We start from the raw sequence: 16,993 nt of genomic DNA, 5'->3' as shown, positions 1-16,993 counted from the left end.
CCACTGCAGCGTCAGCCCCTGCTGCGGTGTCACCTGGGCCTGGCAGCCGGGCTCCAGCCCAGTCCACGCACGGGTGGATCCAGGAGGACAGTCAGACTCTGGGGGGACATTGGGACGTCTGACCACAAGCACTGCGCAAATGCCAGCTGCCTGGGGACGCACAGCCAGACAGACGGACACGGCTCCCCGGCCTGCACCACGCTCAGGGTTTATTGGGCTCTAGCTAGGGGTGCTGCTGCAGGGCGCCGCGGCCGGGCCCGGCTCAGGTGCTCTCTTCCCCGGGCTGCGGGCAGTCCAGCCAGTACTGGGCGATGGAGCGCGGGTAGCGGGGCCGCACCAGGTCCACGCGCTTGGTGCGCAGGTTCACGCGGTAGTACTTGTCTGCGGGACAGCGGGGCGGCCGTCAGGACAGCCCTGAGGCCGGGCTGCGGGGGAGCCGCCCTCCCGCGGGATCCCACGGATGCCGCAGAGCAAGGGGGCCCTCCCCGTGCCCAGACAGCCCCGGGGTGGCAGTGACCCCGCATCCCGCAGCTCTCCCCTGCTGCCCAGCTCCTGCAGCCCCGCACTCACCTCCTACAAAGAAGTAGACGCTCTGGAGGGTCTCACACTGGAAGCCCGAGGGCCAGTCGGTCTCAACGCCCGCAGATTCGGAGTCGTTCTGCAGCCAACTCCAGAAACCCAGGTTCAGCGACCGTTGCTTCTTGTACCTCTTACGCTGGCGGCGAGATTTCCTCCTGCGGGGCTGCTGGGAGGCCACGTAGATCCTGCCGGCCATGGCAGCGTCCAGCCGGCTGGGCACCCCGCGCCAGTCTCTGCTGATGAACCGCGGGCCGCTCGCCCCGGCTGGCAAACAGGCAGGGCTGGGCGTTAAGGGGCCGTAATGCTCAGGCTCCAGCATCCCCCCGAGCTGGGCTGAGACCAGCCCCATGGACGGGCCCTGGCAGCTCTGGAGACCCACAGAGCTGCTTCAGAAGGTCCCCAGGCCCAAGGAGAGGTGAGAGGGCACAGAGCCCTGATTTTGCCACCCGCCTTGGCTGGGAAGAGCCCCATCAGTGCTGAGCTCTTGTCTCCTCCTCTCCACCTTTCATTTCCCTTGCCCAGTCTTGGGGTTTTCCCATGGCTCCAGTGAGAATAAAGAGTCTCCAGCAGCAATGGTGTGGTGCAAAGTGGCCGGTGACAGGCTCTGCAGCATGGGACACAATGGGTGACACAGGTGGAATTTGGGCTGGTGTACATGGGATGCTGCGGGTGACACAGCCATGGCTAGGGGGCTCCTGCCTGTGGTCTGGACTCCTACACAGCCCAACGGGGCAGCTCCTCCCACCCCCCTTTGCTCCCAGGCATCATGATATCCCTCTTCTTCCATATGCCTGCAGCCCTTGTGCCCAGTGGGCACGTGCAGCCCATTCCCCTGGTCTGTCCTCACCCATCCGGCTTCCAAAGAGGATTTGGAAGATGTCCTCCCAGCTGTCGCGGTTCAGGAAGGCGTAATGGCTGAACACAGCCGAGGGCGAGGACTTCTCACACTCGGCCTGCGTGGGCTGCTGGGCGAAGTCGTAGGACCAGTAATACTTATCTAGCAGCAGGACAGGCAGCGCGTTAGCAGGGTAGAGACGAGGGGACACACGTTCTGCAGCGCTGTCAGAGGGGGACACAGGTGTCCTGCCCCACAGCTGCTGGCTCGAGGGTGGGTGCAGAGGGGCTGGGTCCTTTACCCTTGAAGAAATAGACCCTCTCGTTGCCGTGGTAGCTGTGCGCGGGGAGGGCGAAGGCTGCGTCGATGTTGTCCGGGATGCCCTCGAAGCCCTCGGAGATGTCGCGTGGGTAGCCGGGATCCAGGGTGCCATCATCGAAGCGCCAATACTGGTTGCCCTAGGAGTGTGGGACAGAGGCAGGCTCAGGAAGCTAGGCAGGAGCAGGGAGCAGTGTCCCCCAGGCTCTGGGCCTGCCGTGTTGAGGCTGTGCTGCTTGGGGACACCGTGCTGGCCTGCTGCTCAGCAGCACTGCCTCAGAGCCCAGAGCCATGACCGTCCCTCTTTGCTGTGGGATTGTGCTCCTGCTACAACCACGAGCAATAGCCACTAAGCTGTGGCTTCTCTCCGACCAGAGAGCACAGCCTCCCTTACAGAGACAGCGGGAGGGATGTGGGGGGACCCAGAGGCTGCAGCGCGTGTGCATGGAGGGTATCGGGGCGAGAACAGAGCAAGTGCCAGGGCTGCGTCCTCGCTCGCAGCATCAGCCGCCCAGGGAGCAGTCCCAGCCCTGTCTGCTGCGCCTCTGCCCACCTTGAAGAGGTAAGTCTTGCCCTGGCAGTTGATGCGCGTGAAGGCGGCGTCGATGGGGCCCTCTACGCCCCAGACATCACTAATGAGCTTGGGGTAGCCGGGCCGCACGCTCGTCTCGTCCAACTCATAGAAGTACTTTCCTGGGGAGAGAGCGGAGCTCAGGGTGACCGGAGGAGCAGGAGGGACCCTTCCCTGCCGCACAGGCGCTAGAGCGGGGCACCGACGGGGAGAAGGGCCCCGAGGTACCTCGGAAAGCGTAAAGGGAGCCGTTCTTCAGGTCGGTGAAGGCATCGAAAGGCTTCCTGCTGCACAGCTGCTCCGGGTCCTCCTCCGGGTCTGTCTCCACAGGTCCCTCCAGCGTGGTGGTGGGCAGCTCCTGCACGGGCTCCTCCTCCTCCTGCAGCGGCTGCTCAGGGTCCACCTCAGTCCCCTGCGTTGCCAGCGCAGGTGGCAGGGTCATGGGCCAGTCTGTGGGTACTGCTTCGGTCACCCCTTCAGGGCTGGTCTCTGTGGTCTGGCTGAAGTCAACGTAGTCGTCCTCCGGCAAGGCGAAAACATCGCCCCGAGTCACTGTGGAGAGGACAGGAGGGTCCTAGGAAGCCCTGCATGCCTCCACGCAGGGGTCTGGGCACTGGCACATGAATGGGAGCCTTGCACGGAGCAATGTGCTCTGCTGCCTGCCTGCCCGCTGCTGCTGCCACTGCTCCCGGGCCACCCAGGAGCCCCTGGAGCCCAGGGCCCCATGCTGGAGCAGATCCAGCTGCCCGAAACGCCTGGCATTGCAGCACCCACCCACCAAAGCCCAGCCCTGACTGCGGCCAGGCCACGGGTGCTCCCAAAGCACCGCGCTGACAGCCCAGGGCTGCGTCCCCGCACCGCGTCCCGGCTCTGCCTGGCCAGCCCCTTCGCTGCCGGGAGCGGAGGGCTCTGGCGGGGCCGGTACCTTTCGTTTTGCAGGCGGTGGGGTAGTCACTGCAGCAGCTCTGGTAGTACACGCAGAGGGCATCGCACTGGCACTTGCGCTTTGCATCGAAGCCGCTGTCACAGCGGCCCACGCAGGAGTCTGGAAGAGCCACAAGCCAGCAAGGAAGGAGTAAAGGCAATGCTGTCCCATCCCCCCAAGGGGCTCTCCACCTCTGCATGGCCTCCCCCAGCCCGGGGGCTCCCTCTGCACCTCCCTGCTGCCCCCAGCTCCCTGGAACAGCACAGGAGTCATGGATGCAGCCAGCATGATCCGAGTTGCCTGCTGGCTCCACGCGATCCAGCTACCGCCCTGCCAGGGACTTGCCCTGGCGCCACAGGCCCTGCAGACACCCCTGTGCTCTGCCACTTGCTTTGGGCTTTTCCCCACGCTGCAGGACAGCCGGGGATCCCAGTTACTGCCCGTCTCCCTCTACACCCTGCCCAGGCTCCCCCAGCCACCCCGAGTGCCCCATAACCACATCCGCTGCCTCCGCAGCGTCACTGCAACCAGGTGCTGGTGACCACCTGCATCAGGCCAGCTGGCCGGGGGCTCACACTCACCTTCAGCAGCCTGGGCCACGGCGAGCAGGCCCAGCAAGAGGGCAGGGGAGAGCAGCCTCATGGTGGGCACCGGGAGCAGGGCCGGGCTGTGAGTGTGCGGGCTGTGGCGTGCTGGAAGCCGGAGCCCCGGACTCCGCTGTTTGCTCAGCCTGCCCCGGAGGGAGAAAACAAACAGGGCAAGGTCAAAGCGGAGGGAAAAGGGGCAGAGATGCACTCCTCTCCTGGCCTTCCTCTGCGGGGCAGAGCCGGCTGCGCGTGATGGGGACGAGGCTGCCTGTGTGCCGGGTGCTGGGGCACAGGTCTCCTGCTGCCTGACTTCATGCACGCATGCAGCCTGGCCGGGGATTCAGAGAGACGGGGATGACAGGAGGTCATCCCAGTTTTCAGGCCTTAGAAACTCTTTTTTTTTTTCTTTTCTTGGCAAATCTTACGGTATTCCACTTGCCTGAAACATCACCTTTTTGTAGAGGTTTTGGTTTCCTCAGTGTCAGCAATGCTGGAACCAGAACCGGGGAGCACCAAGAGGTGGCAGCTTAGGATGGGACAGATGCCACCTTGGTGTATGGGCACAAGGGGCCAGAAGTGAGTGGCTTGGAGGGAGGGAGGGAGGCAAGTCCTGTGCACTTTCACTGCAGTAGACAAATAAAAGCCTGTGTATTTTGCTCCCATCACCCCTTTTCCGGACAATCTTTTGAGTTACTAATTAATGTTGACTCAGCTCCTTTCTGCAGTTTCTGATAACTCCAGGATGATTATGTAATCAGGGGCAAGGAGCAAACGCACACAAGGCTACAGAGATACCGCCTCTGGCTGCTTCCACTGCTGCGGCTGGTGCGACGTGGGGGTCTTCCCCAACCCGGGGGCAGGAGTGTCACAGCTCTGAGCTTTAATAAGTGACAAGAGATTTGCAGGGAGAAGCAGTGGAATGGGCTGGTGGGTGCTGCCACTGCCTCTACAAGAGCCCTGTCTCTGCTGGGTCAGACCCAGGCAGCTTCTGGCACCGGCTGGTGTCAGTTTTGCTGGGAAGGCCTTGGATTTTATGTTGAGAAAGACATGTTTGCCTGCCAGGAAAGCTTTGGAGAGCCAAGGCCAGCAGCCAGAAGCAGGCTGCGTGGGCAGGACTCCTCCTGCAGCCCCATTCCCCGCTGTTTGTCCCATCAGGGCTGGGATCCTACCTGCGCACAAGCACCAGCGTCGCATTAAAACTCATCCCACCCTCACCCAAGTAAGGCCGGAGGATGAGTGGGGTCGGAGGGAGTCCAGGTGCCCCTGGCAGGCTGCACGGTGGGGGAGGAGGGGATGAGAAGGGCTCAGCAGCGTCCACGCTGCTTTTGCTGATCAGCAGAGACAAAGCCCCAGAGCTGCTGCCTGCAGCTCCAGCCTCCTGGGTGCAGCAGCCACCGACTTGGCTCCTGGGCAAGCTCTTCCCCAGGCCCACAGCCACCGTGGGGACAAGAGCCCCGGGAGAGGGGCCGGTTGGGATAACCAGGCCCTGGGGAGCCCCTTGCTGCAGGGGGGAGCAGAACCAGCCAGCGGAGCTCAGGCAACAGGCCAGTTTCCCTAGGGCAAGGCAGGAGACACAGAGCAGACACAGAGCCCACTGTAGCATTGCTAAAAACTACTCCCAAAAAAGAAAGACAAACTCCTCGAGCTTGTATGAAGTTAAAAGCAATGGCTTGAGTTCTGCCCCTGCGCACAGTACTCCCTTCCAAGGTGGCAAACCCCTCTGCTGCACTGAATCGCAGCAACCCATACCACGGTTACCCCTGGTTAATAATAATTTATCGGGAAAATCCTTACTGATTCCGTGCTCGGCGTTTCCTGCAGTCCCGTGCCCCTCGGATCGCCTTGTTTACCGTCCTTCGCTGTGAGCTAATGTCCCTTTCCCGTGACTATCCCTTCTGTGTGGCTTCAGAGAGGATTAAAAGAGACTGTGGCATCAAAACATCAACTTGAATTTAAGTCTCCGTCTGAGCTGGCAGCAGACTGGCTTTGGAGCCAAGGATTTGAGCTGCTCCTCCCAACGCAAGCAAGAAGAGTCCAAAACATTTCTGCCCTAAGCACGTCTGGCCTGGAAAAAAAAAATAAAGCAGTCCAGGCTGTCTCTGTTCTTTCTTTTATAATGCAAATCCTGAACCCACCCAGCAAAGCCACTGTGGATTCGCACCACAGCACAGGGAGCTACTGTCCTCACTGCACTGATTCAAAATACCTTTGAAACGCAGGGCCAGGACTGCCTGTGTGCAACCACAACTAGCCATGGCCGGGCTCTTTGTCTTCACCCCGTGTCCCGTCGGATCACAGAGGGTCCTGGAGGGACCAGCCATGCGGGCAACACGGAGCCCCTGTTCCCTGGGAGCCGTCACAGCTCGGGCGAGGAGGGAGGGGGCGTTGGGGACGGCCAGGCCGCCCCGAGCCCAGATGGGGCAGGCAGAGGGAGCTGAGCTGTGGCGGAAGGAGGGATCTGGAGAGATGCCAGAGCATCTGCAGCGAGCAGGGGGATGCTGCTGCCGAGCCCCTCCTTGGAAGGGCGGCGCCTGAACGGGGTGACATCAGCTCGGGGACCGGAGATGCGGAGCTCGGCTCTGGGCAGGCAGTTCCTGCCCCGGTTTCCAGCTCCGCATCCCGGCAGAGCAGGGAGGGGAGAGGGAGCCAGTGTCCCAGCCCTGCACCCAGGCACCTGGCCAGCTGCGTCCTCCATCTCCACGTCATCCCCTACGACCAGCTTGGGTTCCCTAGGGAGCGCGGGCGCCCTGCCCGGGCGCTCCCGGCGGCCGAGGATGCTGCGCTAGAGGCTGCCGATGGTGCTCACGCTGCTCGTCTCCGTCTATAAACTCTGCCGGCTCTTCACCATGTCGGGGGCGGAGAGGCTGGTGGTGCCGGAGTGCGTGAGCCAGCCGGGCTGGTGGGCAGGCGGAGGGAGCGCCAGGGAGCACCGCGAGGTCTCTCCCGGGGTGAACACGGACGTGCAGGCGGCCTTAGACCGCATCCTGCCCACCCTGCACCAGGCCCTCGCCTCTGCCAAGCAGGCGGCCACTCAGGCCAAGCTCAGGGAGGCCATCGCGGAGATCTTCCAGCTCGTGGAGGAAGCCTGGGGGATGCCCACGCTGGGGAGGGATGTGGCCAAAGTGCTGTGCGATGCGATTCGCCTGGAGGGCGGCCTGGACCTGCTGCTGAACCTGCTGCACACGGCGGAGCTGGAGACCAAGTGCCAGGCAGGAAAACTCCTGGAGCAGATCCTGGTGGCAGAAAACAGGTGAGTCTGCAATGATCTCAGCCCAGGCGCACAGTATCCCCTTGCCAGGGCTGGCCCCAGCACAACGCATGCCCTGGACACCCTAACCCGACCCCCTGCAGCGCAACCTTCCCCTCTGTGTCCCTCCTGGCGGGCAGAGCTCCCTGTGCAGGTACCCTCCCTGCATGTGTCCCCTGCATGTGCCCGGCAGTGACTTCGTCCCAGCAGAGCCAGAGCCCAAGGAGGAGCTGCCCCCATACTTCAGCTGCACCAGCCTCAGGCCTTTCCGCATGGGCGCTGTGCAGGCAAAGACGTCCCCCTCTCCTGCTTAGAGATGAGACCGGATTCACTCCAAGCGAGTCGAGGAGTCTGAAGGAGCTGAAGGCAGGCACGGGCACGCTGGGCTGTGCTGACACTGCTCTATCCTGTGTCCCTTTGTTCCTGCATGCTGCAAGCGAGCAGGCAGCATCCTGCCCAGGGCTTGGACAGGGATGCCCAGGACAGGTACAGCCTCCAGAGGAACTCTGTCATTTGTCCCTTTTTGCTGCAGCCTTGATGTCTGGACTCTCTGGGCTGTCCCCGTGACACATTTCCACCCGTGACTGCAGAGGGGCTGTGGGTCACCGGCTGCGACTGCAGCTCGCTCCAAGCGAGCCCAAGCTCGTTCCAAGCCCCGGAGCCCAGCGCTGCGATCTGCTGTGCAGGTAGCAGCCCCAGAACAGTTTTGCATGGGCTCAGCCCTTGACTTCACTCGCAGCTGCCCTCCCAACACTGCAGTCCTGCATCACTGCCAGTGCTTTCTCTCCACCAAGTGGTCATTGCTCCTTTCTCCTAACACCCTGCTTATTCCTGCAGCAAGACAGTGGCAGTGGCCATGTGTCTACATCCAGGCTGCATCAGGCTTGAGAAAGCCTGGCCAAAGTTCACAGTCCTGTTGCAGCTTCATGAGCAGTGTATCTTACCCCAAGGGCCTCCATGTCAGGGAATTTCCCCAGCTCCTCTGTAGACTTTTGATCCGCTGGCTGCTCCACTTGGTTTTCCAGCACCGGTTCCTGCACCATTAACGGCTACCGCTGCCATGCTCCACCTGAGGGCATCTGCATCTCCTGACTGTCCTTCACCAGGGCTTCAGGCTCTTCAGGAAGGAGCACGTTAGCTGGAAGGGACATTGTCCTCAACCATCCACAGGGATCTCACAGCGGGAGCAGGCTCTGCCAGGCAGCACTGGAGCAGCTGTGCAGAGTTGTCCTGCAAGGAAGGGAAGCACCTGCAAGTCTGCAGGTATCAACAGGGTTAGGAAACATTTATTGAAGTGCCATTCCCGGAGCTGCACCCTGAGGCAGAGCAGGGGCATGCGGAGCTTCAGGGCAGGGGAGGGAAGAAGGTCAAGTTACCTCTAGACATCAGTCAGCTCACAGACTGACGGGCATCACGCTGGACTTGCAATGGATTCACAGGCACCAGGTCTTTGCCCACCACTGCATTCAGCAAGGCCCAGAGAAACAAAAGAGCTAAGCCGGAAAGTCCATTAAGGTGGAATTAATCCAAGGAAACGTCACGGGCATGATCTGAATCCAGCACATCACTTCCTGGCAGGAGAAAGCAGCTGCAGGAGTCACATCTGCGCTCCAAGAGCTCTTTTGGGCCGGGGTCTCGGTGCAGCCAGCTGCCCCCCAGCCTCGCCTTGCTCCCTGCGGCACCGGGGCCTTCTGCCCTGCCACCTCCCTCCAGGCAAGGACGGAGGGGGCAGCCCCCGAGCACAAGCCCCTGCCTAACAGAGCTCTCCTGGCACCTGAGTGCCTCAGGGCTCAGGCTGGAGCTGGACTGGTCTCGACTCCGGCTCCATCCTATGGCTCTGGGGACCCCATGGGTCTCATTTCTCATCTGGCCATGGCAGAGCCTGGGCTTGAAGCCAGCCCCAGAGTGAGGGATTTTTTTCCAGAGCTCTCCGCAGCATTTGCTGCCAAATCCACCCCAAGGTCAGTGTGAGCCGTGCAGGCCGCTGGCTTCCCAGAAACACCCTTCTGGCCTGTCAACGTGGAGACACTGGCGTGCCTTCCTCCCCACCACTGCCACGGGCTGCCACTGATCCTGCCTTAGGCTCCTGGGTCCCACAAGCAACACAAGGAAGATCTGTGCCAACGTGCGTGCCACGAAGATGGGGCAGATCCACCACTGCACCAGAGCAGTTGTTTCTAAGGCCCAAAGCAGAGCGTATCCCCACAGCCAGTCCTGTAGCCACCAGCACCGGACAGGGAGATCACTGCAACTCACACACTAGTCCTGACAGTTTGCAAACCTTTCACAAGGGCCTTGCAGCCTCTCCCTCCCACACTGACCTTATTGGGACAGTGATATGAGCGAAATGAAGTTGTCACAGTCCCAAAAGGCTGCACAGCGTCAGCCAGAGGGTATTTGTGGTTTCAGTCATGCAACCAGCGTACCTTTACTCACCTGGAAACTCTTTCCCTGTCTTCATCAGAGAGCAGGCGTTGCTCCTGTCCAGGCAGATGGCAGGATGGCCATGTCCCGGCCACGCGACGGCTGCGTGCAGAGCATCTGTTGCCTTTGCCTCATAAGGTTGCAGAAGCACTGGACCCTGCTGTTCATAGCACGGAGCCAGAACCTGCGGTTCAGTCACGGCCTGGATTGCGACATGATGATATCGGGAGCAGTCGTTCAGCCCCAGGTGAAGCACCTTGTCCTGCGCTTGGTACCAAGCTGGAAGGCAGACAGGTGATGACACTGGTTAGGGGCAAACAAGTTTTCACACCTGAACACAAAGCAGTTCCTACACCCCAGGACAGCTGAGTGAGATCTACTCCTTGCCCAGCATTCTCTTACCTGCACTGTTGCTTGTTCTGCACCTCTTCAGTGGAGCAAAAGAGAGTCCCTGGCACAGGGTCCAACATATTGTCACATCACAAGCTCCTCTATCAAAACCGGCAGCAGGGCCTGTGGGGAAACATCTGTCTCTCACTGGGCAAATATCACTGGGATCTGGAAGAGTTCATGTCAGGAACATTCTCACTACTTGCACAGCCATCTGTCCCTCACCTGCCTGTGTTTCTCCTTCCTCCAGGGACCGGATTGCTCGGATCGGTCTGGGAGTGATCCTGAATTTAGCCAAGGAGCGAGACATTCCCCAGCTGGTGCAGAGCGTCTCTGGCATCCTGGAACACATGTTCAAACACACTGAGGAGACCTGTTTCCAGCTCATCTCTGACGGAGGCCTGGATGCCATCCTCTATTGGTGCCGCTGGACAGATCCCGTCGTGCTGCGTCACTGTGCCATGGCCTTGGCCAACTGTGCCATGTATGGCGGGCAGGCCAACCAGCGCCTCATGATCGAGAAGAAGACAGCAGAGTGGCTCTTCCCGCTGGCGTTCTCAAGGGATGATGAGCTGATCCGTCTGCACGCGTGTCTGGCCATCACGGTGCTGGCCACCAACAAAGAAATCGAGAAGGAGGTGGAGCGGTCGGGGACGCTGGCTCTGGTGGAGCCCTTCATCGCCTCTCTGGATCCGGGCCAGTTTGCGTGTGACATGCTGGACAGCAGTGACAACAGCCAGGGAAGGACAGCCGCTGACCTGCAGCGCCTGGTGCCCTTGCTGGACAGCTCGCGGCTGGAGGCTCAGTGCATCGCTGCCTTCTACCTCTGCACAGAGGCTGCCATCAAAACCAGGCAGAAGAAAACAAAGGTAAAGGGTAGGTTGGCCGGCACGAGGAAGATGCAAAAGGGAATGGGACATCTTGATGTTCTTTGCTCCCTTTTGAGCCCACTGAGTATCTCGGCCTGAGGATGGCCTAGCACAGGGTGCGGGGGCAAGGAAGGGCAGGCGAAGTCATGGGTCTTCCCTTTGTGTGCCCAGATTTTCAGCGAGATCGGGGCTACGCAGAGCCTGAAGAGGATCGTGTGCTACTCCACCAGTGGCACCACCTCCTCCCTGGCCAAAAAGGTGCTGCGCACGATAGGGGAGGAGGTGCCTCGGCGCATCTTGCCCACTGTTCCCAACTGGAAAACCTTTGAGGTGCAAACGTGGCTGCAGCAGATCGGATTCAACAAGTACTGCCAGAGCTTCCTGGTAGGGCACGTGGCAGGGGAGGGACAGCTGGGTGGGCCCTTTTGCCCCTACATTAGAGGTGGAGGCATCTCACCCCAAAAGCTCTTCCTGTACCACCCTGTTCCAGCGTCTTCACACACACATCAGCACTTGGGGGCTGAGAAGCGGTTGGATGGAACAGCTGCCTGGCCTTCTGGGGCTCCAGGATTGAGGGAGGCCACAGCATCTCCCACCACCAGCCACGTCTCTACAAGAGCCCTCCTTCCCTTCCCCTCTCGCACACACCTCTGGAGGCATCAAGTCTGGGTATCACATCCCAGAGAGAAACTGTAGCCCAAACATGTGGGTACTGAGGCTCGTGTGCCAGGTCTCCTTCCTGCTGGTCCCGTTTCCCAGCAGAGGGGTGATGGCTTCAGGCCCCTCAGCTGTCTCCAGCAAGCGGCAGCTTTCTGCAACCCCTGCTTGAGGTTCTGCAGCCCCTAAACGCCCTTTTGGGCTTCTCTTGGTAGGACCACCAGGTGGACGGGGACATACTCCTGCGACTGACGGAGAAGGAGCTGCAGGAGGATTTGGGGATGGACTCCAGCATCACTCGGAAGAGGTAGGAACTCTACCAGAGGAGCACCCCTAGCACACACTGGCCTCTCCCTGGCAGTCAGCACTGTGGTAGAGCCACAGAAAATACCTGTGCTCTTCCCACAAAGGCAAGACCAGAGATCCTGAAAAGGGATTACCAGGGCTTTTACAAGGCAGTACACAGGCCTGGAGGGATTCCTGCAATGGGGCAATGCCCCAGAGAGCTGTGGCATGGGGAGTGACTCTCCCTAGAAACTGGTGGAGAAACTGAGGCAGGATCCTGCATATTACCCAGAAAAACGGGAACTTACCTCCCTTGACTGAGCTCCTCAGGGCTTGGTGTCCTGCAGACCAATGCTCCCAGAGTCATGCAGCTGCTTTGCCTCTTTCTCTGTTTCTTTTGTTCCTTCTTTATCACAGCATGTAAGCGCACTCTCCTGTGCAGATAAAAGCCATGTGTTATCAAGCATCTCTAGGCTCTGCCTGGTTCAGCAATTCCCCCTCCCCGCTCCACGTTTCATCTGTTGCTTTGCCAGGTTTTTCCGGGAGCTGACGGAACTTAAGACCTTCGCCAACTACTCCACCTGCGACCACAGCAACCTGGCTGACTGGCTGGGCAGCATCGACCCCAAGTTTCGCCAGTACACGTACAACCTCCTGACATGCGGCATCAACCGCAACTTCTTGCACCGTGTGACGGAGCAGCAGCTGCAGCAGGACTGCCACATCGACACGGGTTTCCACCGCGTCCGCATCCTCTCTGCTGCCAGGGGTGCGGGTGGGGGGCCAAGGGGGCAAGCCTTGAGCCTGGGGTGGGTTGGGACAAGTTACTGGGCACTTTTAAACTTTCTGTTGCCATTCGCTTTGTCTAGAAACGCTTCACTCCCCTATAACGCTGCAAGTTTCAGCCAGTGGGACTGATGTATTTATCAGCTACCGAAGGAGCACCGGCTCCCAACTAGCCAGGTGGGCAACACGATCACGCTGGGTTAAAGCCCAGGCACGAGGTTGGTGAAGGGTTTACAGAGAGCCTCAATGGAGCTGGCTGCACACACAAGAAAGGGAGCGCTGCAGCTGGCAGGAAGGCAGGGAGGGGGGCCACCAGATGAGATGCAAACAAGGACAACAAACGCCAAAGGCTGCGTGACTAACAGGATAATTTGCAGTCCCATAACTGCCATTCTGTCCCTCTTTGACACTGACACCTTTTCTTACGCTGTATTCATAGGGCTATAGAGGATCACAGCCGGGAGTTAGTGTCCTACTCCTTGTTTTCCTGCCAAAGCCCAGATACCTCTAGTAGCGAGGCAGGGCTGGCAGCTGACATCTCCAGGACCACGCTGTGCTCTGCAGAAGCCTTTTCCTGCTTCTCTGTTTCCCAATGTTCTGGCTGAGGTGGCGGGAGAGCGCGCAAAAGCCAGGCACAGCGCTCCTCACGCTGCTGTCTCCTCTCACCGCCAGCCTGCTGAAGGTCCACCTGCAGCTGCACGGCTTCAGTGTCTTCATCGATGTGGAGAAGCTGGAGGCAGGGAAGTTCGAGGACAAACTGATCCAAAGCGTCCTGAGCGCCCGGAATTTTGTGCTGGTCCTCTCGCCAAACGCACTGGATAAATGCATGGGAGACCCTGAATGCAAGGACTGGGTGCACAAGGTAAGAGATGCCAGAAAATGGGAATGTGGTGTGAGTTGGGAGGAGGAGTGGGCTGGTGATGGAATGATGCATAATCTGAGCGCTGCACATACGCACAGGAGATCGTGACAGCCCTTAACGCCGGGAAGAACATCGTGCCGGTCACAGACCATTTCGAGTGGCCTGATCCACTGACACTTCCTGAAGACATGAGAGCTGTCCTAAAATTCAACGGCATCAAGTAAGTAAGAGCAGCCTGCGCTACGGGGTGCCTTGGCACTGGAAAGGACAGCTTGCCTAAGCAGTAGCAAAGAGCACAGGGAGATTGAGGGAAAGGGATGAGAGAGGCAGAGCAAACCAAAGGGGAGCTGAGTCACTTGAGGTATTCTAGAGTATGGGGAGAGCAAAGGTCCCCACTGTGACCCTTCTGCTGCTTTTGCACATGGGTCCCATCGGGATAAACAGAGTTTCTGCCCCCTCTCCTCTGGGAGGACACCCATCCTCACCACCCCTGTCCCCTGGCAGGAGCTTGCTGTCCCCTCCAGCCACACCGGATACCTTTCGCCTCCTGCTTCTCTGTGGGGAAGTAGTGCTCCAAGCTGCCTTTCCAAATTGTTTGTAGCCCTCTGAAGGGATCCATGGGGCCTTCCTGGAGCATCTAGCGTTCCTCCATTTTCACAGGGAAAAGGGGCGTTTACTGGAAAGCTGGACTGGATGTGGGAAAAGGGAATCCTTGGCCCATGGCCCAACATCTGAGCTATGTTGCAATGTCTCATACAACAGAAAATGTAACTGCTGTTTCCCCCTCCAATACAGATGGTCCCATGAGTACCAGGAGGCCACAATTGACAAAATCATCCGCTTTCTCCAGGGCCGTTCCTCCAGGGACTCTTCCGCTGGGTCAGAGAATGGCCTGGACTGCTTGCCCTCCCAGGGGCAGGCCTAGAAACAACACAGCTGCCTCGCTCCCTCCAGAGATCTTCCACATAACCCCTTTTCTGGTGGGGCCAAATCTCTCCCTGTGACTTTTCCTACATTTTACTGCTGCCCAAGAGTCTCCCTCCCTCTGGACCTGACCCACCTCTTGGCTTGGGCCTGTGACTGGTGCAGTCACAGGGCTTTAGTCCTTCTTTTTCCCAAATGGAAACCTTTAGCACTAGGCTGGTACTCCCTGAGCCAGTACATGAGCGGAGCCCCTCAAGGAGGGACTGGTTGCCTGTCACATCCTCCTTTCAGGACATTCAGGTTATGCCTCCCCAGTGCAGCAAGTGCACAGGAGACAAGCACAGTCCCACCCCTACTCAAATAGCTGCAGCAACACCTAAAAATCGCATCCCTAGAGAAGGGATCCTCTAAGTACTGTAAGCTGGAGGGGTAATGAGGGGTCACAGCAAGACACAGCAGAGAGAACAGTGGTTGAAAGAGCCCGTGAGCGTCTTATGGCCTCTGCTGGGAAGCCAGGGAATATCATTAAGGTTGGTAGCTTCACAGAGGAAAGGGCAAACAGTAGCTAAGGCGTAAGGAAATCCCCATGTTTGGGGAAGATAATGCATTCGGCAGGGAGAGTCAGGTCCTTCTCATTCGTTTGGAAAGACACTTCCTCATTATTGCCCCTTCAGCACCCGAGCTCTCTTCTTCCTTGAGGCCTTTCCTTCCTCATGCTGCATAACCACTTTGTGCTCTTAGCTCTGGCCACAGTTCAGTTTTAGATCAAGGGAAGTTTCCAAAGGGCTGTTGCAAGAAGTGCTTTAAAAACAATCCGTTACCCTGACACCTCTGCTTTGCCACTTTATCAGGTATTTATATACAGGGTACAGGAGGCTGGTTTGGGACTCTTGAAAACATATTACCATGCAAGTATGGAAGATGGTAGTTGTGCTGTACCCGTGGAGTTACTGTACACTGGCTATACGTTATATGTAGGTTCTCCAATACAGATTTCCTACGGCTTGTTCTTTGAACAGGAGCCGGCCCACTTCCTTGCTGACTGGCACTTATCTGATAGCCCTGGCTACACTCCCCAAGCTCAGGGTTGTCCCTGCCCTCTGCGGGATGCAGTGCCAGGTAGTGACTGTTTCTGGGTCCCTTCTAACCCCTTTTCTGAAGTCCAGGCGGAGGCTGCTTAGGCCTGAAGATAGGAGAGCAGGACTGGCTGCGTCACTATCAGCACTGCAGCTGAGGAACCTCAACACGCCTCCTCTGAACTCTGCCCTTCCGGCCTCCTCCTCCTCACACCTGCTTGGAGGGGGAGCAGGCCCTCAACAAGGTACCATTTTGCAATTAAGACCTGAAACTGTAGCTCCACCTAGTTGAGTTGTCTCTTCTGACGCAAAGGATACCCTGATGCACTGCACACACAGTCCTCCTACGAGGAGCAAAACCATGGCCAGGTGGCTGCAGCCCGCCTAGACACTCTGGGGAGCTGGCTCATGCACCCCCTTGCAGAGCATAGGGCAGAAAGCTCCTCAGCCTGTCCCTGCTCAGGATAACCCTTACCTTTCAGGAGGGAATGAGGAGGCTCAGTCATGCTCCAGGCCAGCAGTCGAGTCACCTTGTCCTTCTCCTGGCTCCCCCTGAAGCCTTTCTGCCTGCCTTAACTTTCAGGAACACAAACATTTGCTTAGATTCATGAATATCTGGGTAAAGCCAAAAAAAAAAAAAAGGTTTAATTCAGGTGCTTAATCACATCTTTATGGACAGTTCTTACCAGTTCATAGTTAATGGCATCTCTGCTTTCTGGGGAAAGAAGGTTAATGTCCATATCCACCCAGCAGTAATCAGAAACAGAATCTAGCTAATCTTCAGATTAAAGATGAGGAAGCCAGCAGATGAGCCCAAAGGTGAATATGCTGAAGGATAAAAACCACAGGGCTTTTATGTGAGTTGCTTCAGGGAGAAGTTTTGAGTCACTGGTTGAAGGTCAAGGCCTCCATGCCCGCTGATGGAGTCCTACACAAAGATTCCTAAAGATTTTGTTGCTTGCAACACTATATAAGCCCCCCAGAAAGATACTAGAAGCAAGAATCTTGTGTTAAAAGGGCTTCTGGTTTCTCAGGAGCTCTCCAGCATTTAACCTCTTCACCCATATTCAATATGGAGAAGATTTAGTTGTCGTCTTAGCTGGTTTCACCTGAAATCAGATTCCACCCCTTGCTCCAGCTGTTCAGACTGTAACTCTTCCTGTTTTTCTTATCAATCTACTATCTTCACCCTAATGAACCTCCTCTACTCTTTGCAAAGCATCTCAATCCCAACCCCTTCCAGTCAGGGCAGAAGGTCCTGAAGAGAGAAATGCTTCTCACCCTTTCTTATTCCTTTGTCATACTAGAAAGACTTTAAAATTGTTCTATCAGCCATTATTAATAAATGTGGTTTGTACTCCAAATTCTCACCTCCTTTCTGCCTGTGTCACGTGCTTCCCTCTCTCGCTATCGTGCTTTCTCACCCTCACGGGGCAGGACATGCTGACCACAGAACTCAGGGTCTCCAGACACTGTTCTCTGTGAGGAGCCACATTTCATGCTCATCTCTGCATGGCCTGGTGTAGCTCACTGCACTCTGCCTGCTGCCCACAGTCACACTACAGGGATCACATTTGCTACAGGTTATAGTCTTGGAGGAGAGCATAAAAATATTTCTTTTTTTTCTTCCCCTCTCTCTTTTTTTTGTATAGAGCATA

The 16,993-nt window shown here is 58.0% G+C and overlaps 2 protein-coding genes across 4 annotated transcripts; one reads left to right on the top strand and one right to left on the bottom strand.

The window, feature by feature from the left end:
* Window positions 1-185: 185 nt before the first annotated feature.
* Window positions 186-5,877, bottom strand: VTN (vitronectin). Of its 2 annotated transcripts, none has more exons than XM_010218433.2 (9): window positions 5,610-5,877; window positions 3,810-3,958; window positions 3,229-3,348; window positions 2,532-2,855; window positions 2,286-2,425; window positions 1,716-1,872; window positions 1,427-1,576; window positions 571-843; window positions 186-381 (listed from the first exon to the last, which is right to left on the bottom strand). In XM_010218433.2, the coding sequence occupies exons 2-9, from the start codon at window positions 3,868-3,870 to the stop codon at window positions 263-265; spliced, it is 1,344 nt and encodes a 447-aa protein (XP_010216735.2). In that variant the 5' UTR covers window positions 3,871-3,958; window positions 5,610-5,877; the 3' UTR covers window positions 186-262. The 2 variants fall into 2 exon arrangements, with proteins under 2 accessions (XP_010216735.2, XP_088386140.1); XM_088530014.1 differs by having other exon boundaries at window positions 5,666-5,877.
* A 733-nt stretch (window positions 5,878-6,610) lies between these two features.
* On the top strand, window positions 6,611-16,699 carry SARM1 (sterile alpha and TIR motif containing 1). Of its 2 annotated transcripts, XM_088530015.1 has the most exons (11): window positions 6,611-7,065; window positions 10,127-10,745; window positions 10,917-11,129; window positions 11,618-11,709; window positions 12,221-12,456; window positions 12,557-12,650; window positions 13,146-13,335; window positions 13,434-13,555; window positions 14,186-14,297; window positions 15,276-15,378; window positions 15,818-16,699. In XM_088530015.1, the coding sequence occupies exons 1-11, from the start codon at window positions 6,611-6,613 to the stop codon at window positions 15,889-15,891; spliced, it is 2,310 nt and encodes a 769-aa protein (XP_088386141.1). In that variant the 3' UTR covers window positions 15,892-16,699. The 2 variants fall into 2 exon arrangements, with proteins under 2 accessions (XP_088386141.1, XP_088386142.1); XM_088530016.1 differs by lacking the exons at window positions 15,276-15,378; window positions 15,818-16,699 and having other exon boundaries at window positions 14,131-14,288.
* Window positions 16,700-16,993: the final 294 nt, after the last annotated feature.

This window comes from Tinamus guttatus, unplaced genomic scaffold, assembly GCF_059628265.1.
Source record: "Tinamus guttatus ecotype Peru unplaced genomic scaffold, ASM5962826v1 Tinamus_guttatus_pri_ptg000356l, whole genome shotgun sequence".
Classification (NCBI taxonomy): Eukaryota; Metazoa; Chordata; class Aves; order Tinamiformes; family Tinamidae; genus Tinamus; species Tinamus guttatus.
Note: the sequence above shows the minus strand (reverse complement) of the source record. Positions and strands in the feature narration are given on the sequence as shown.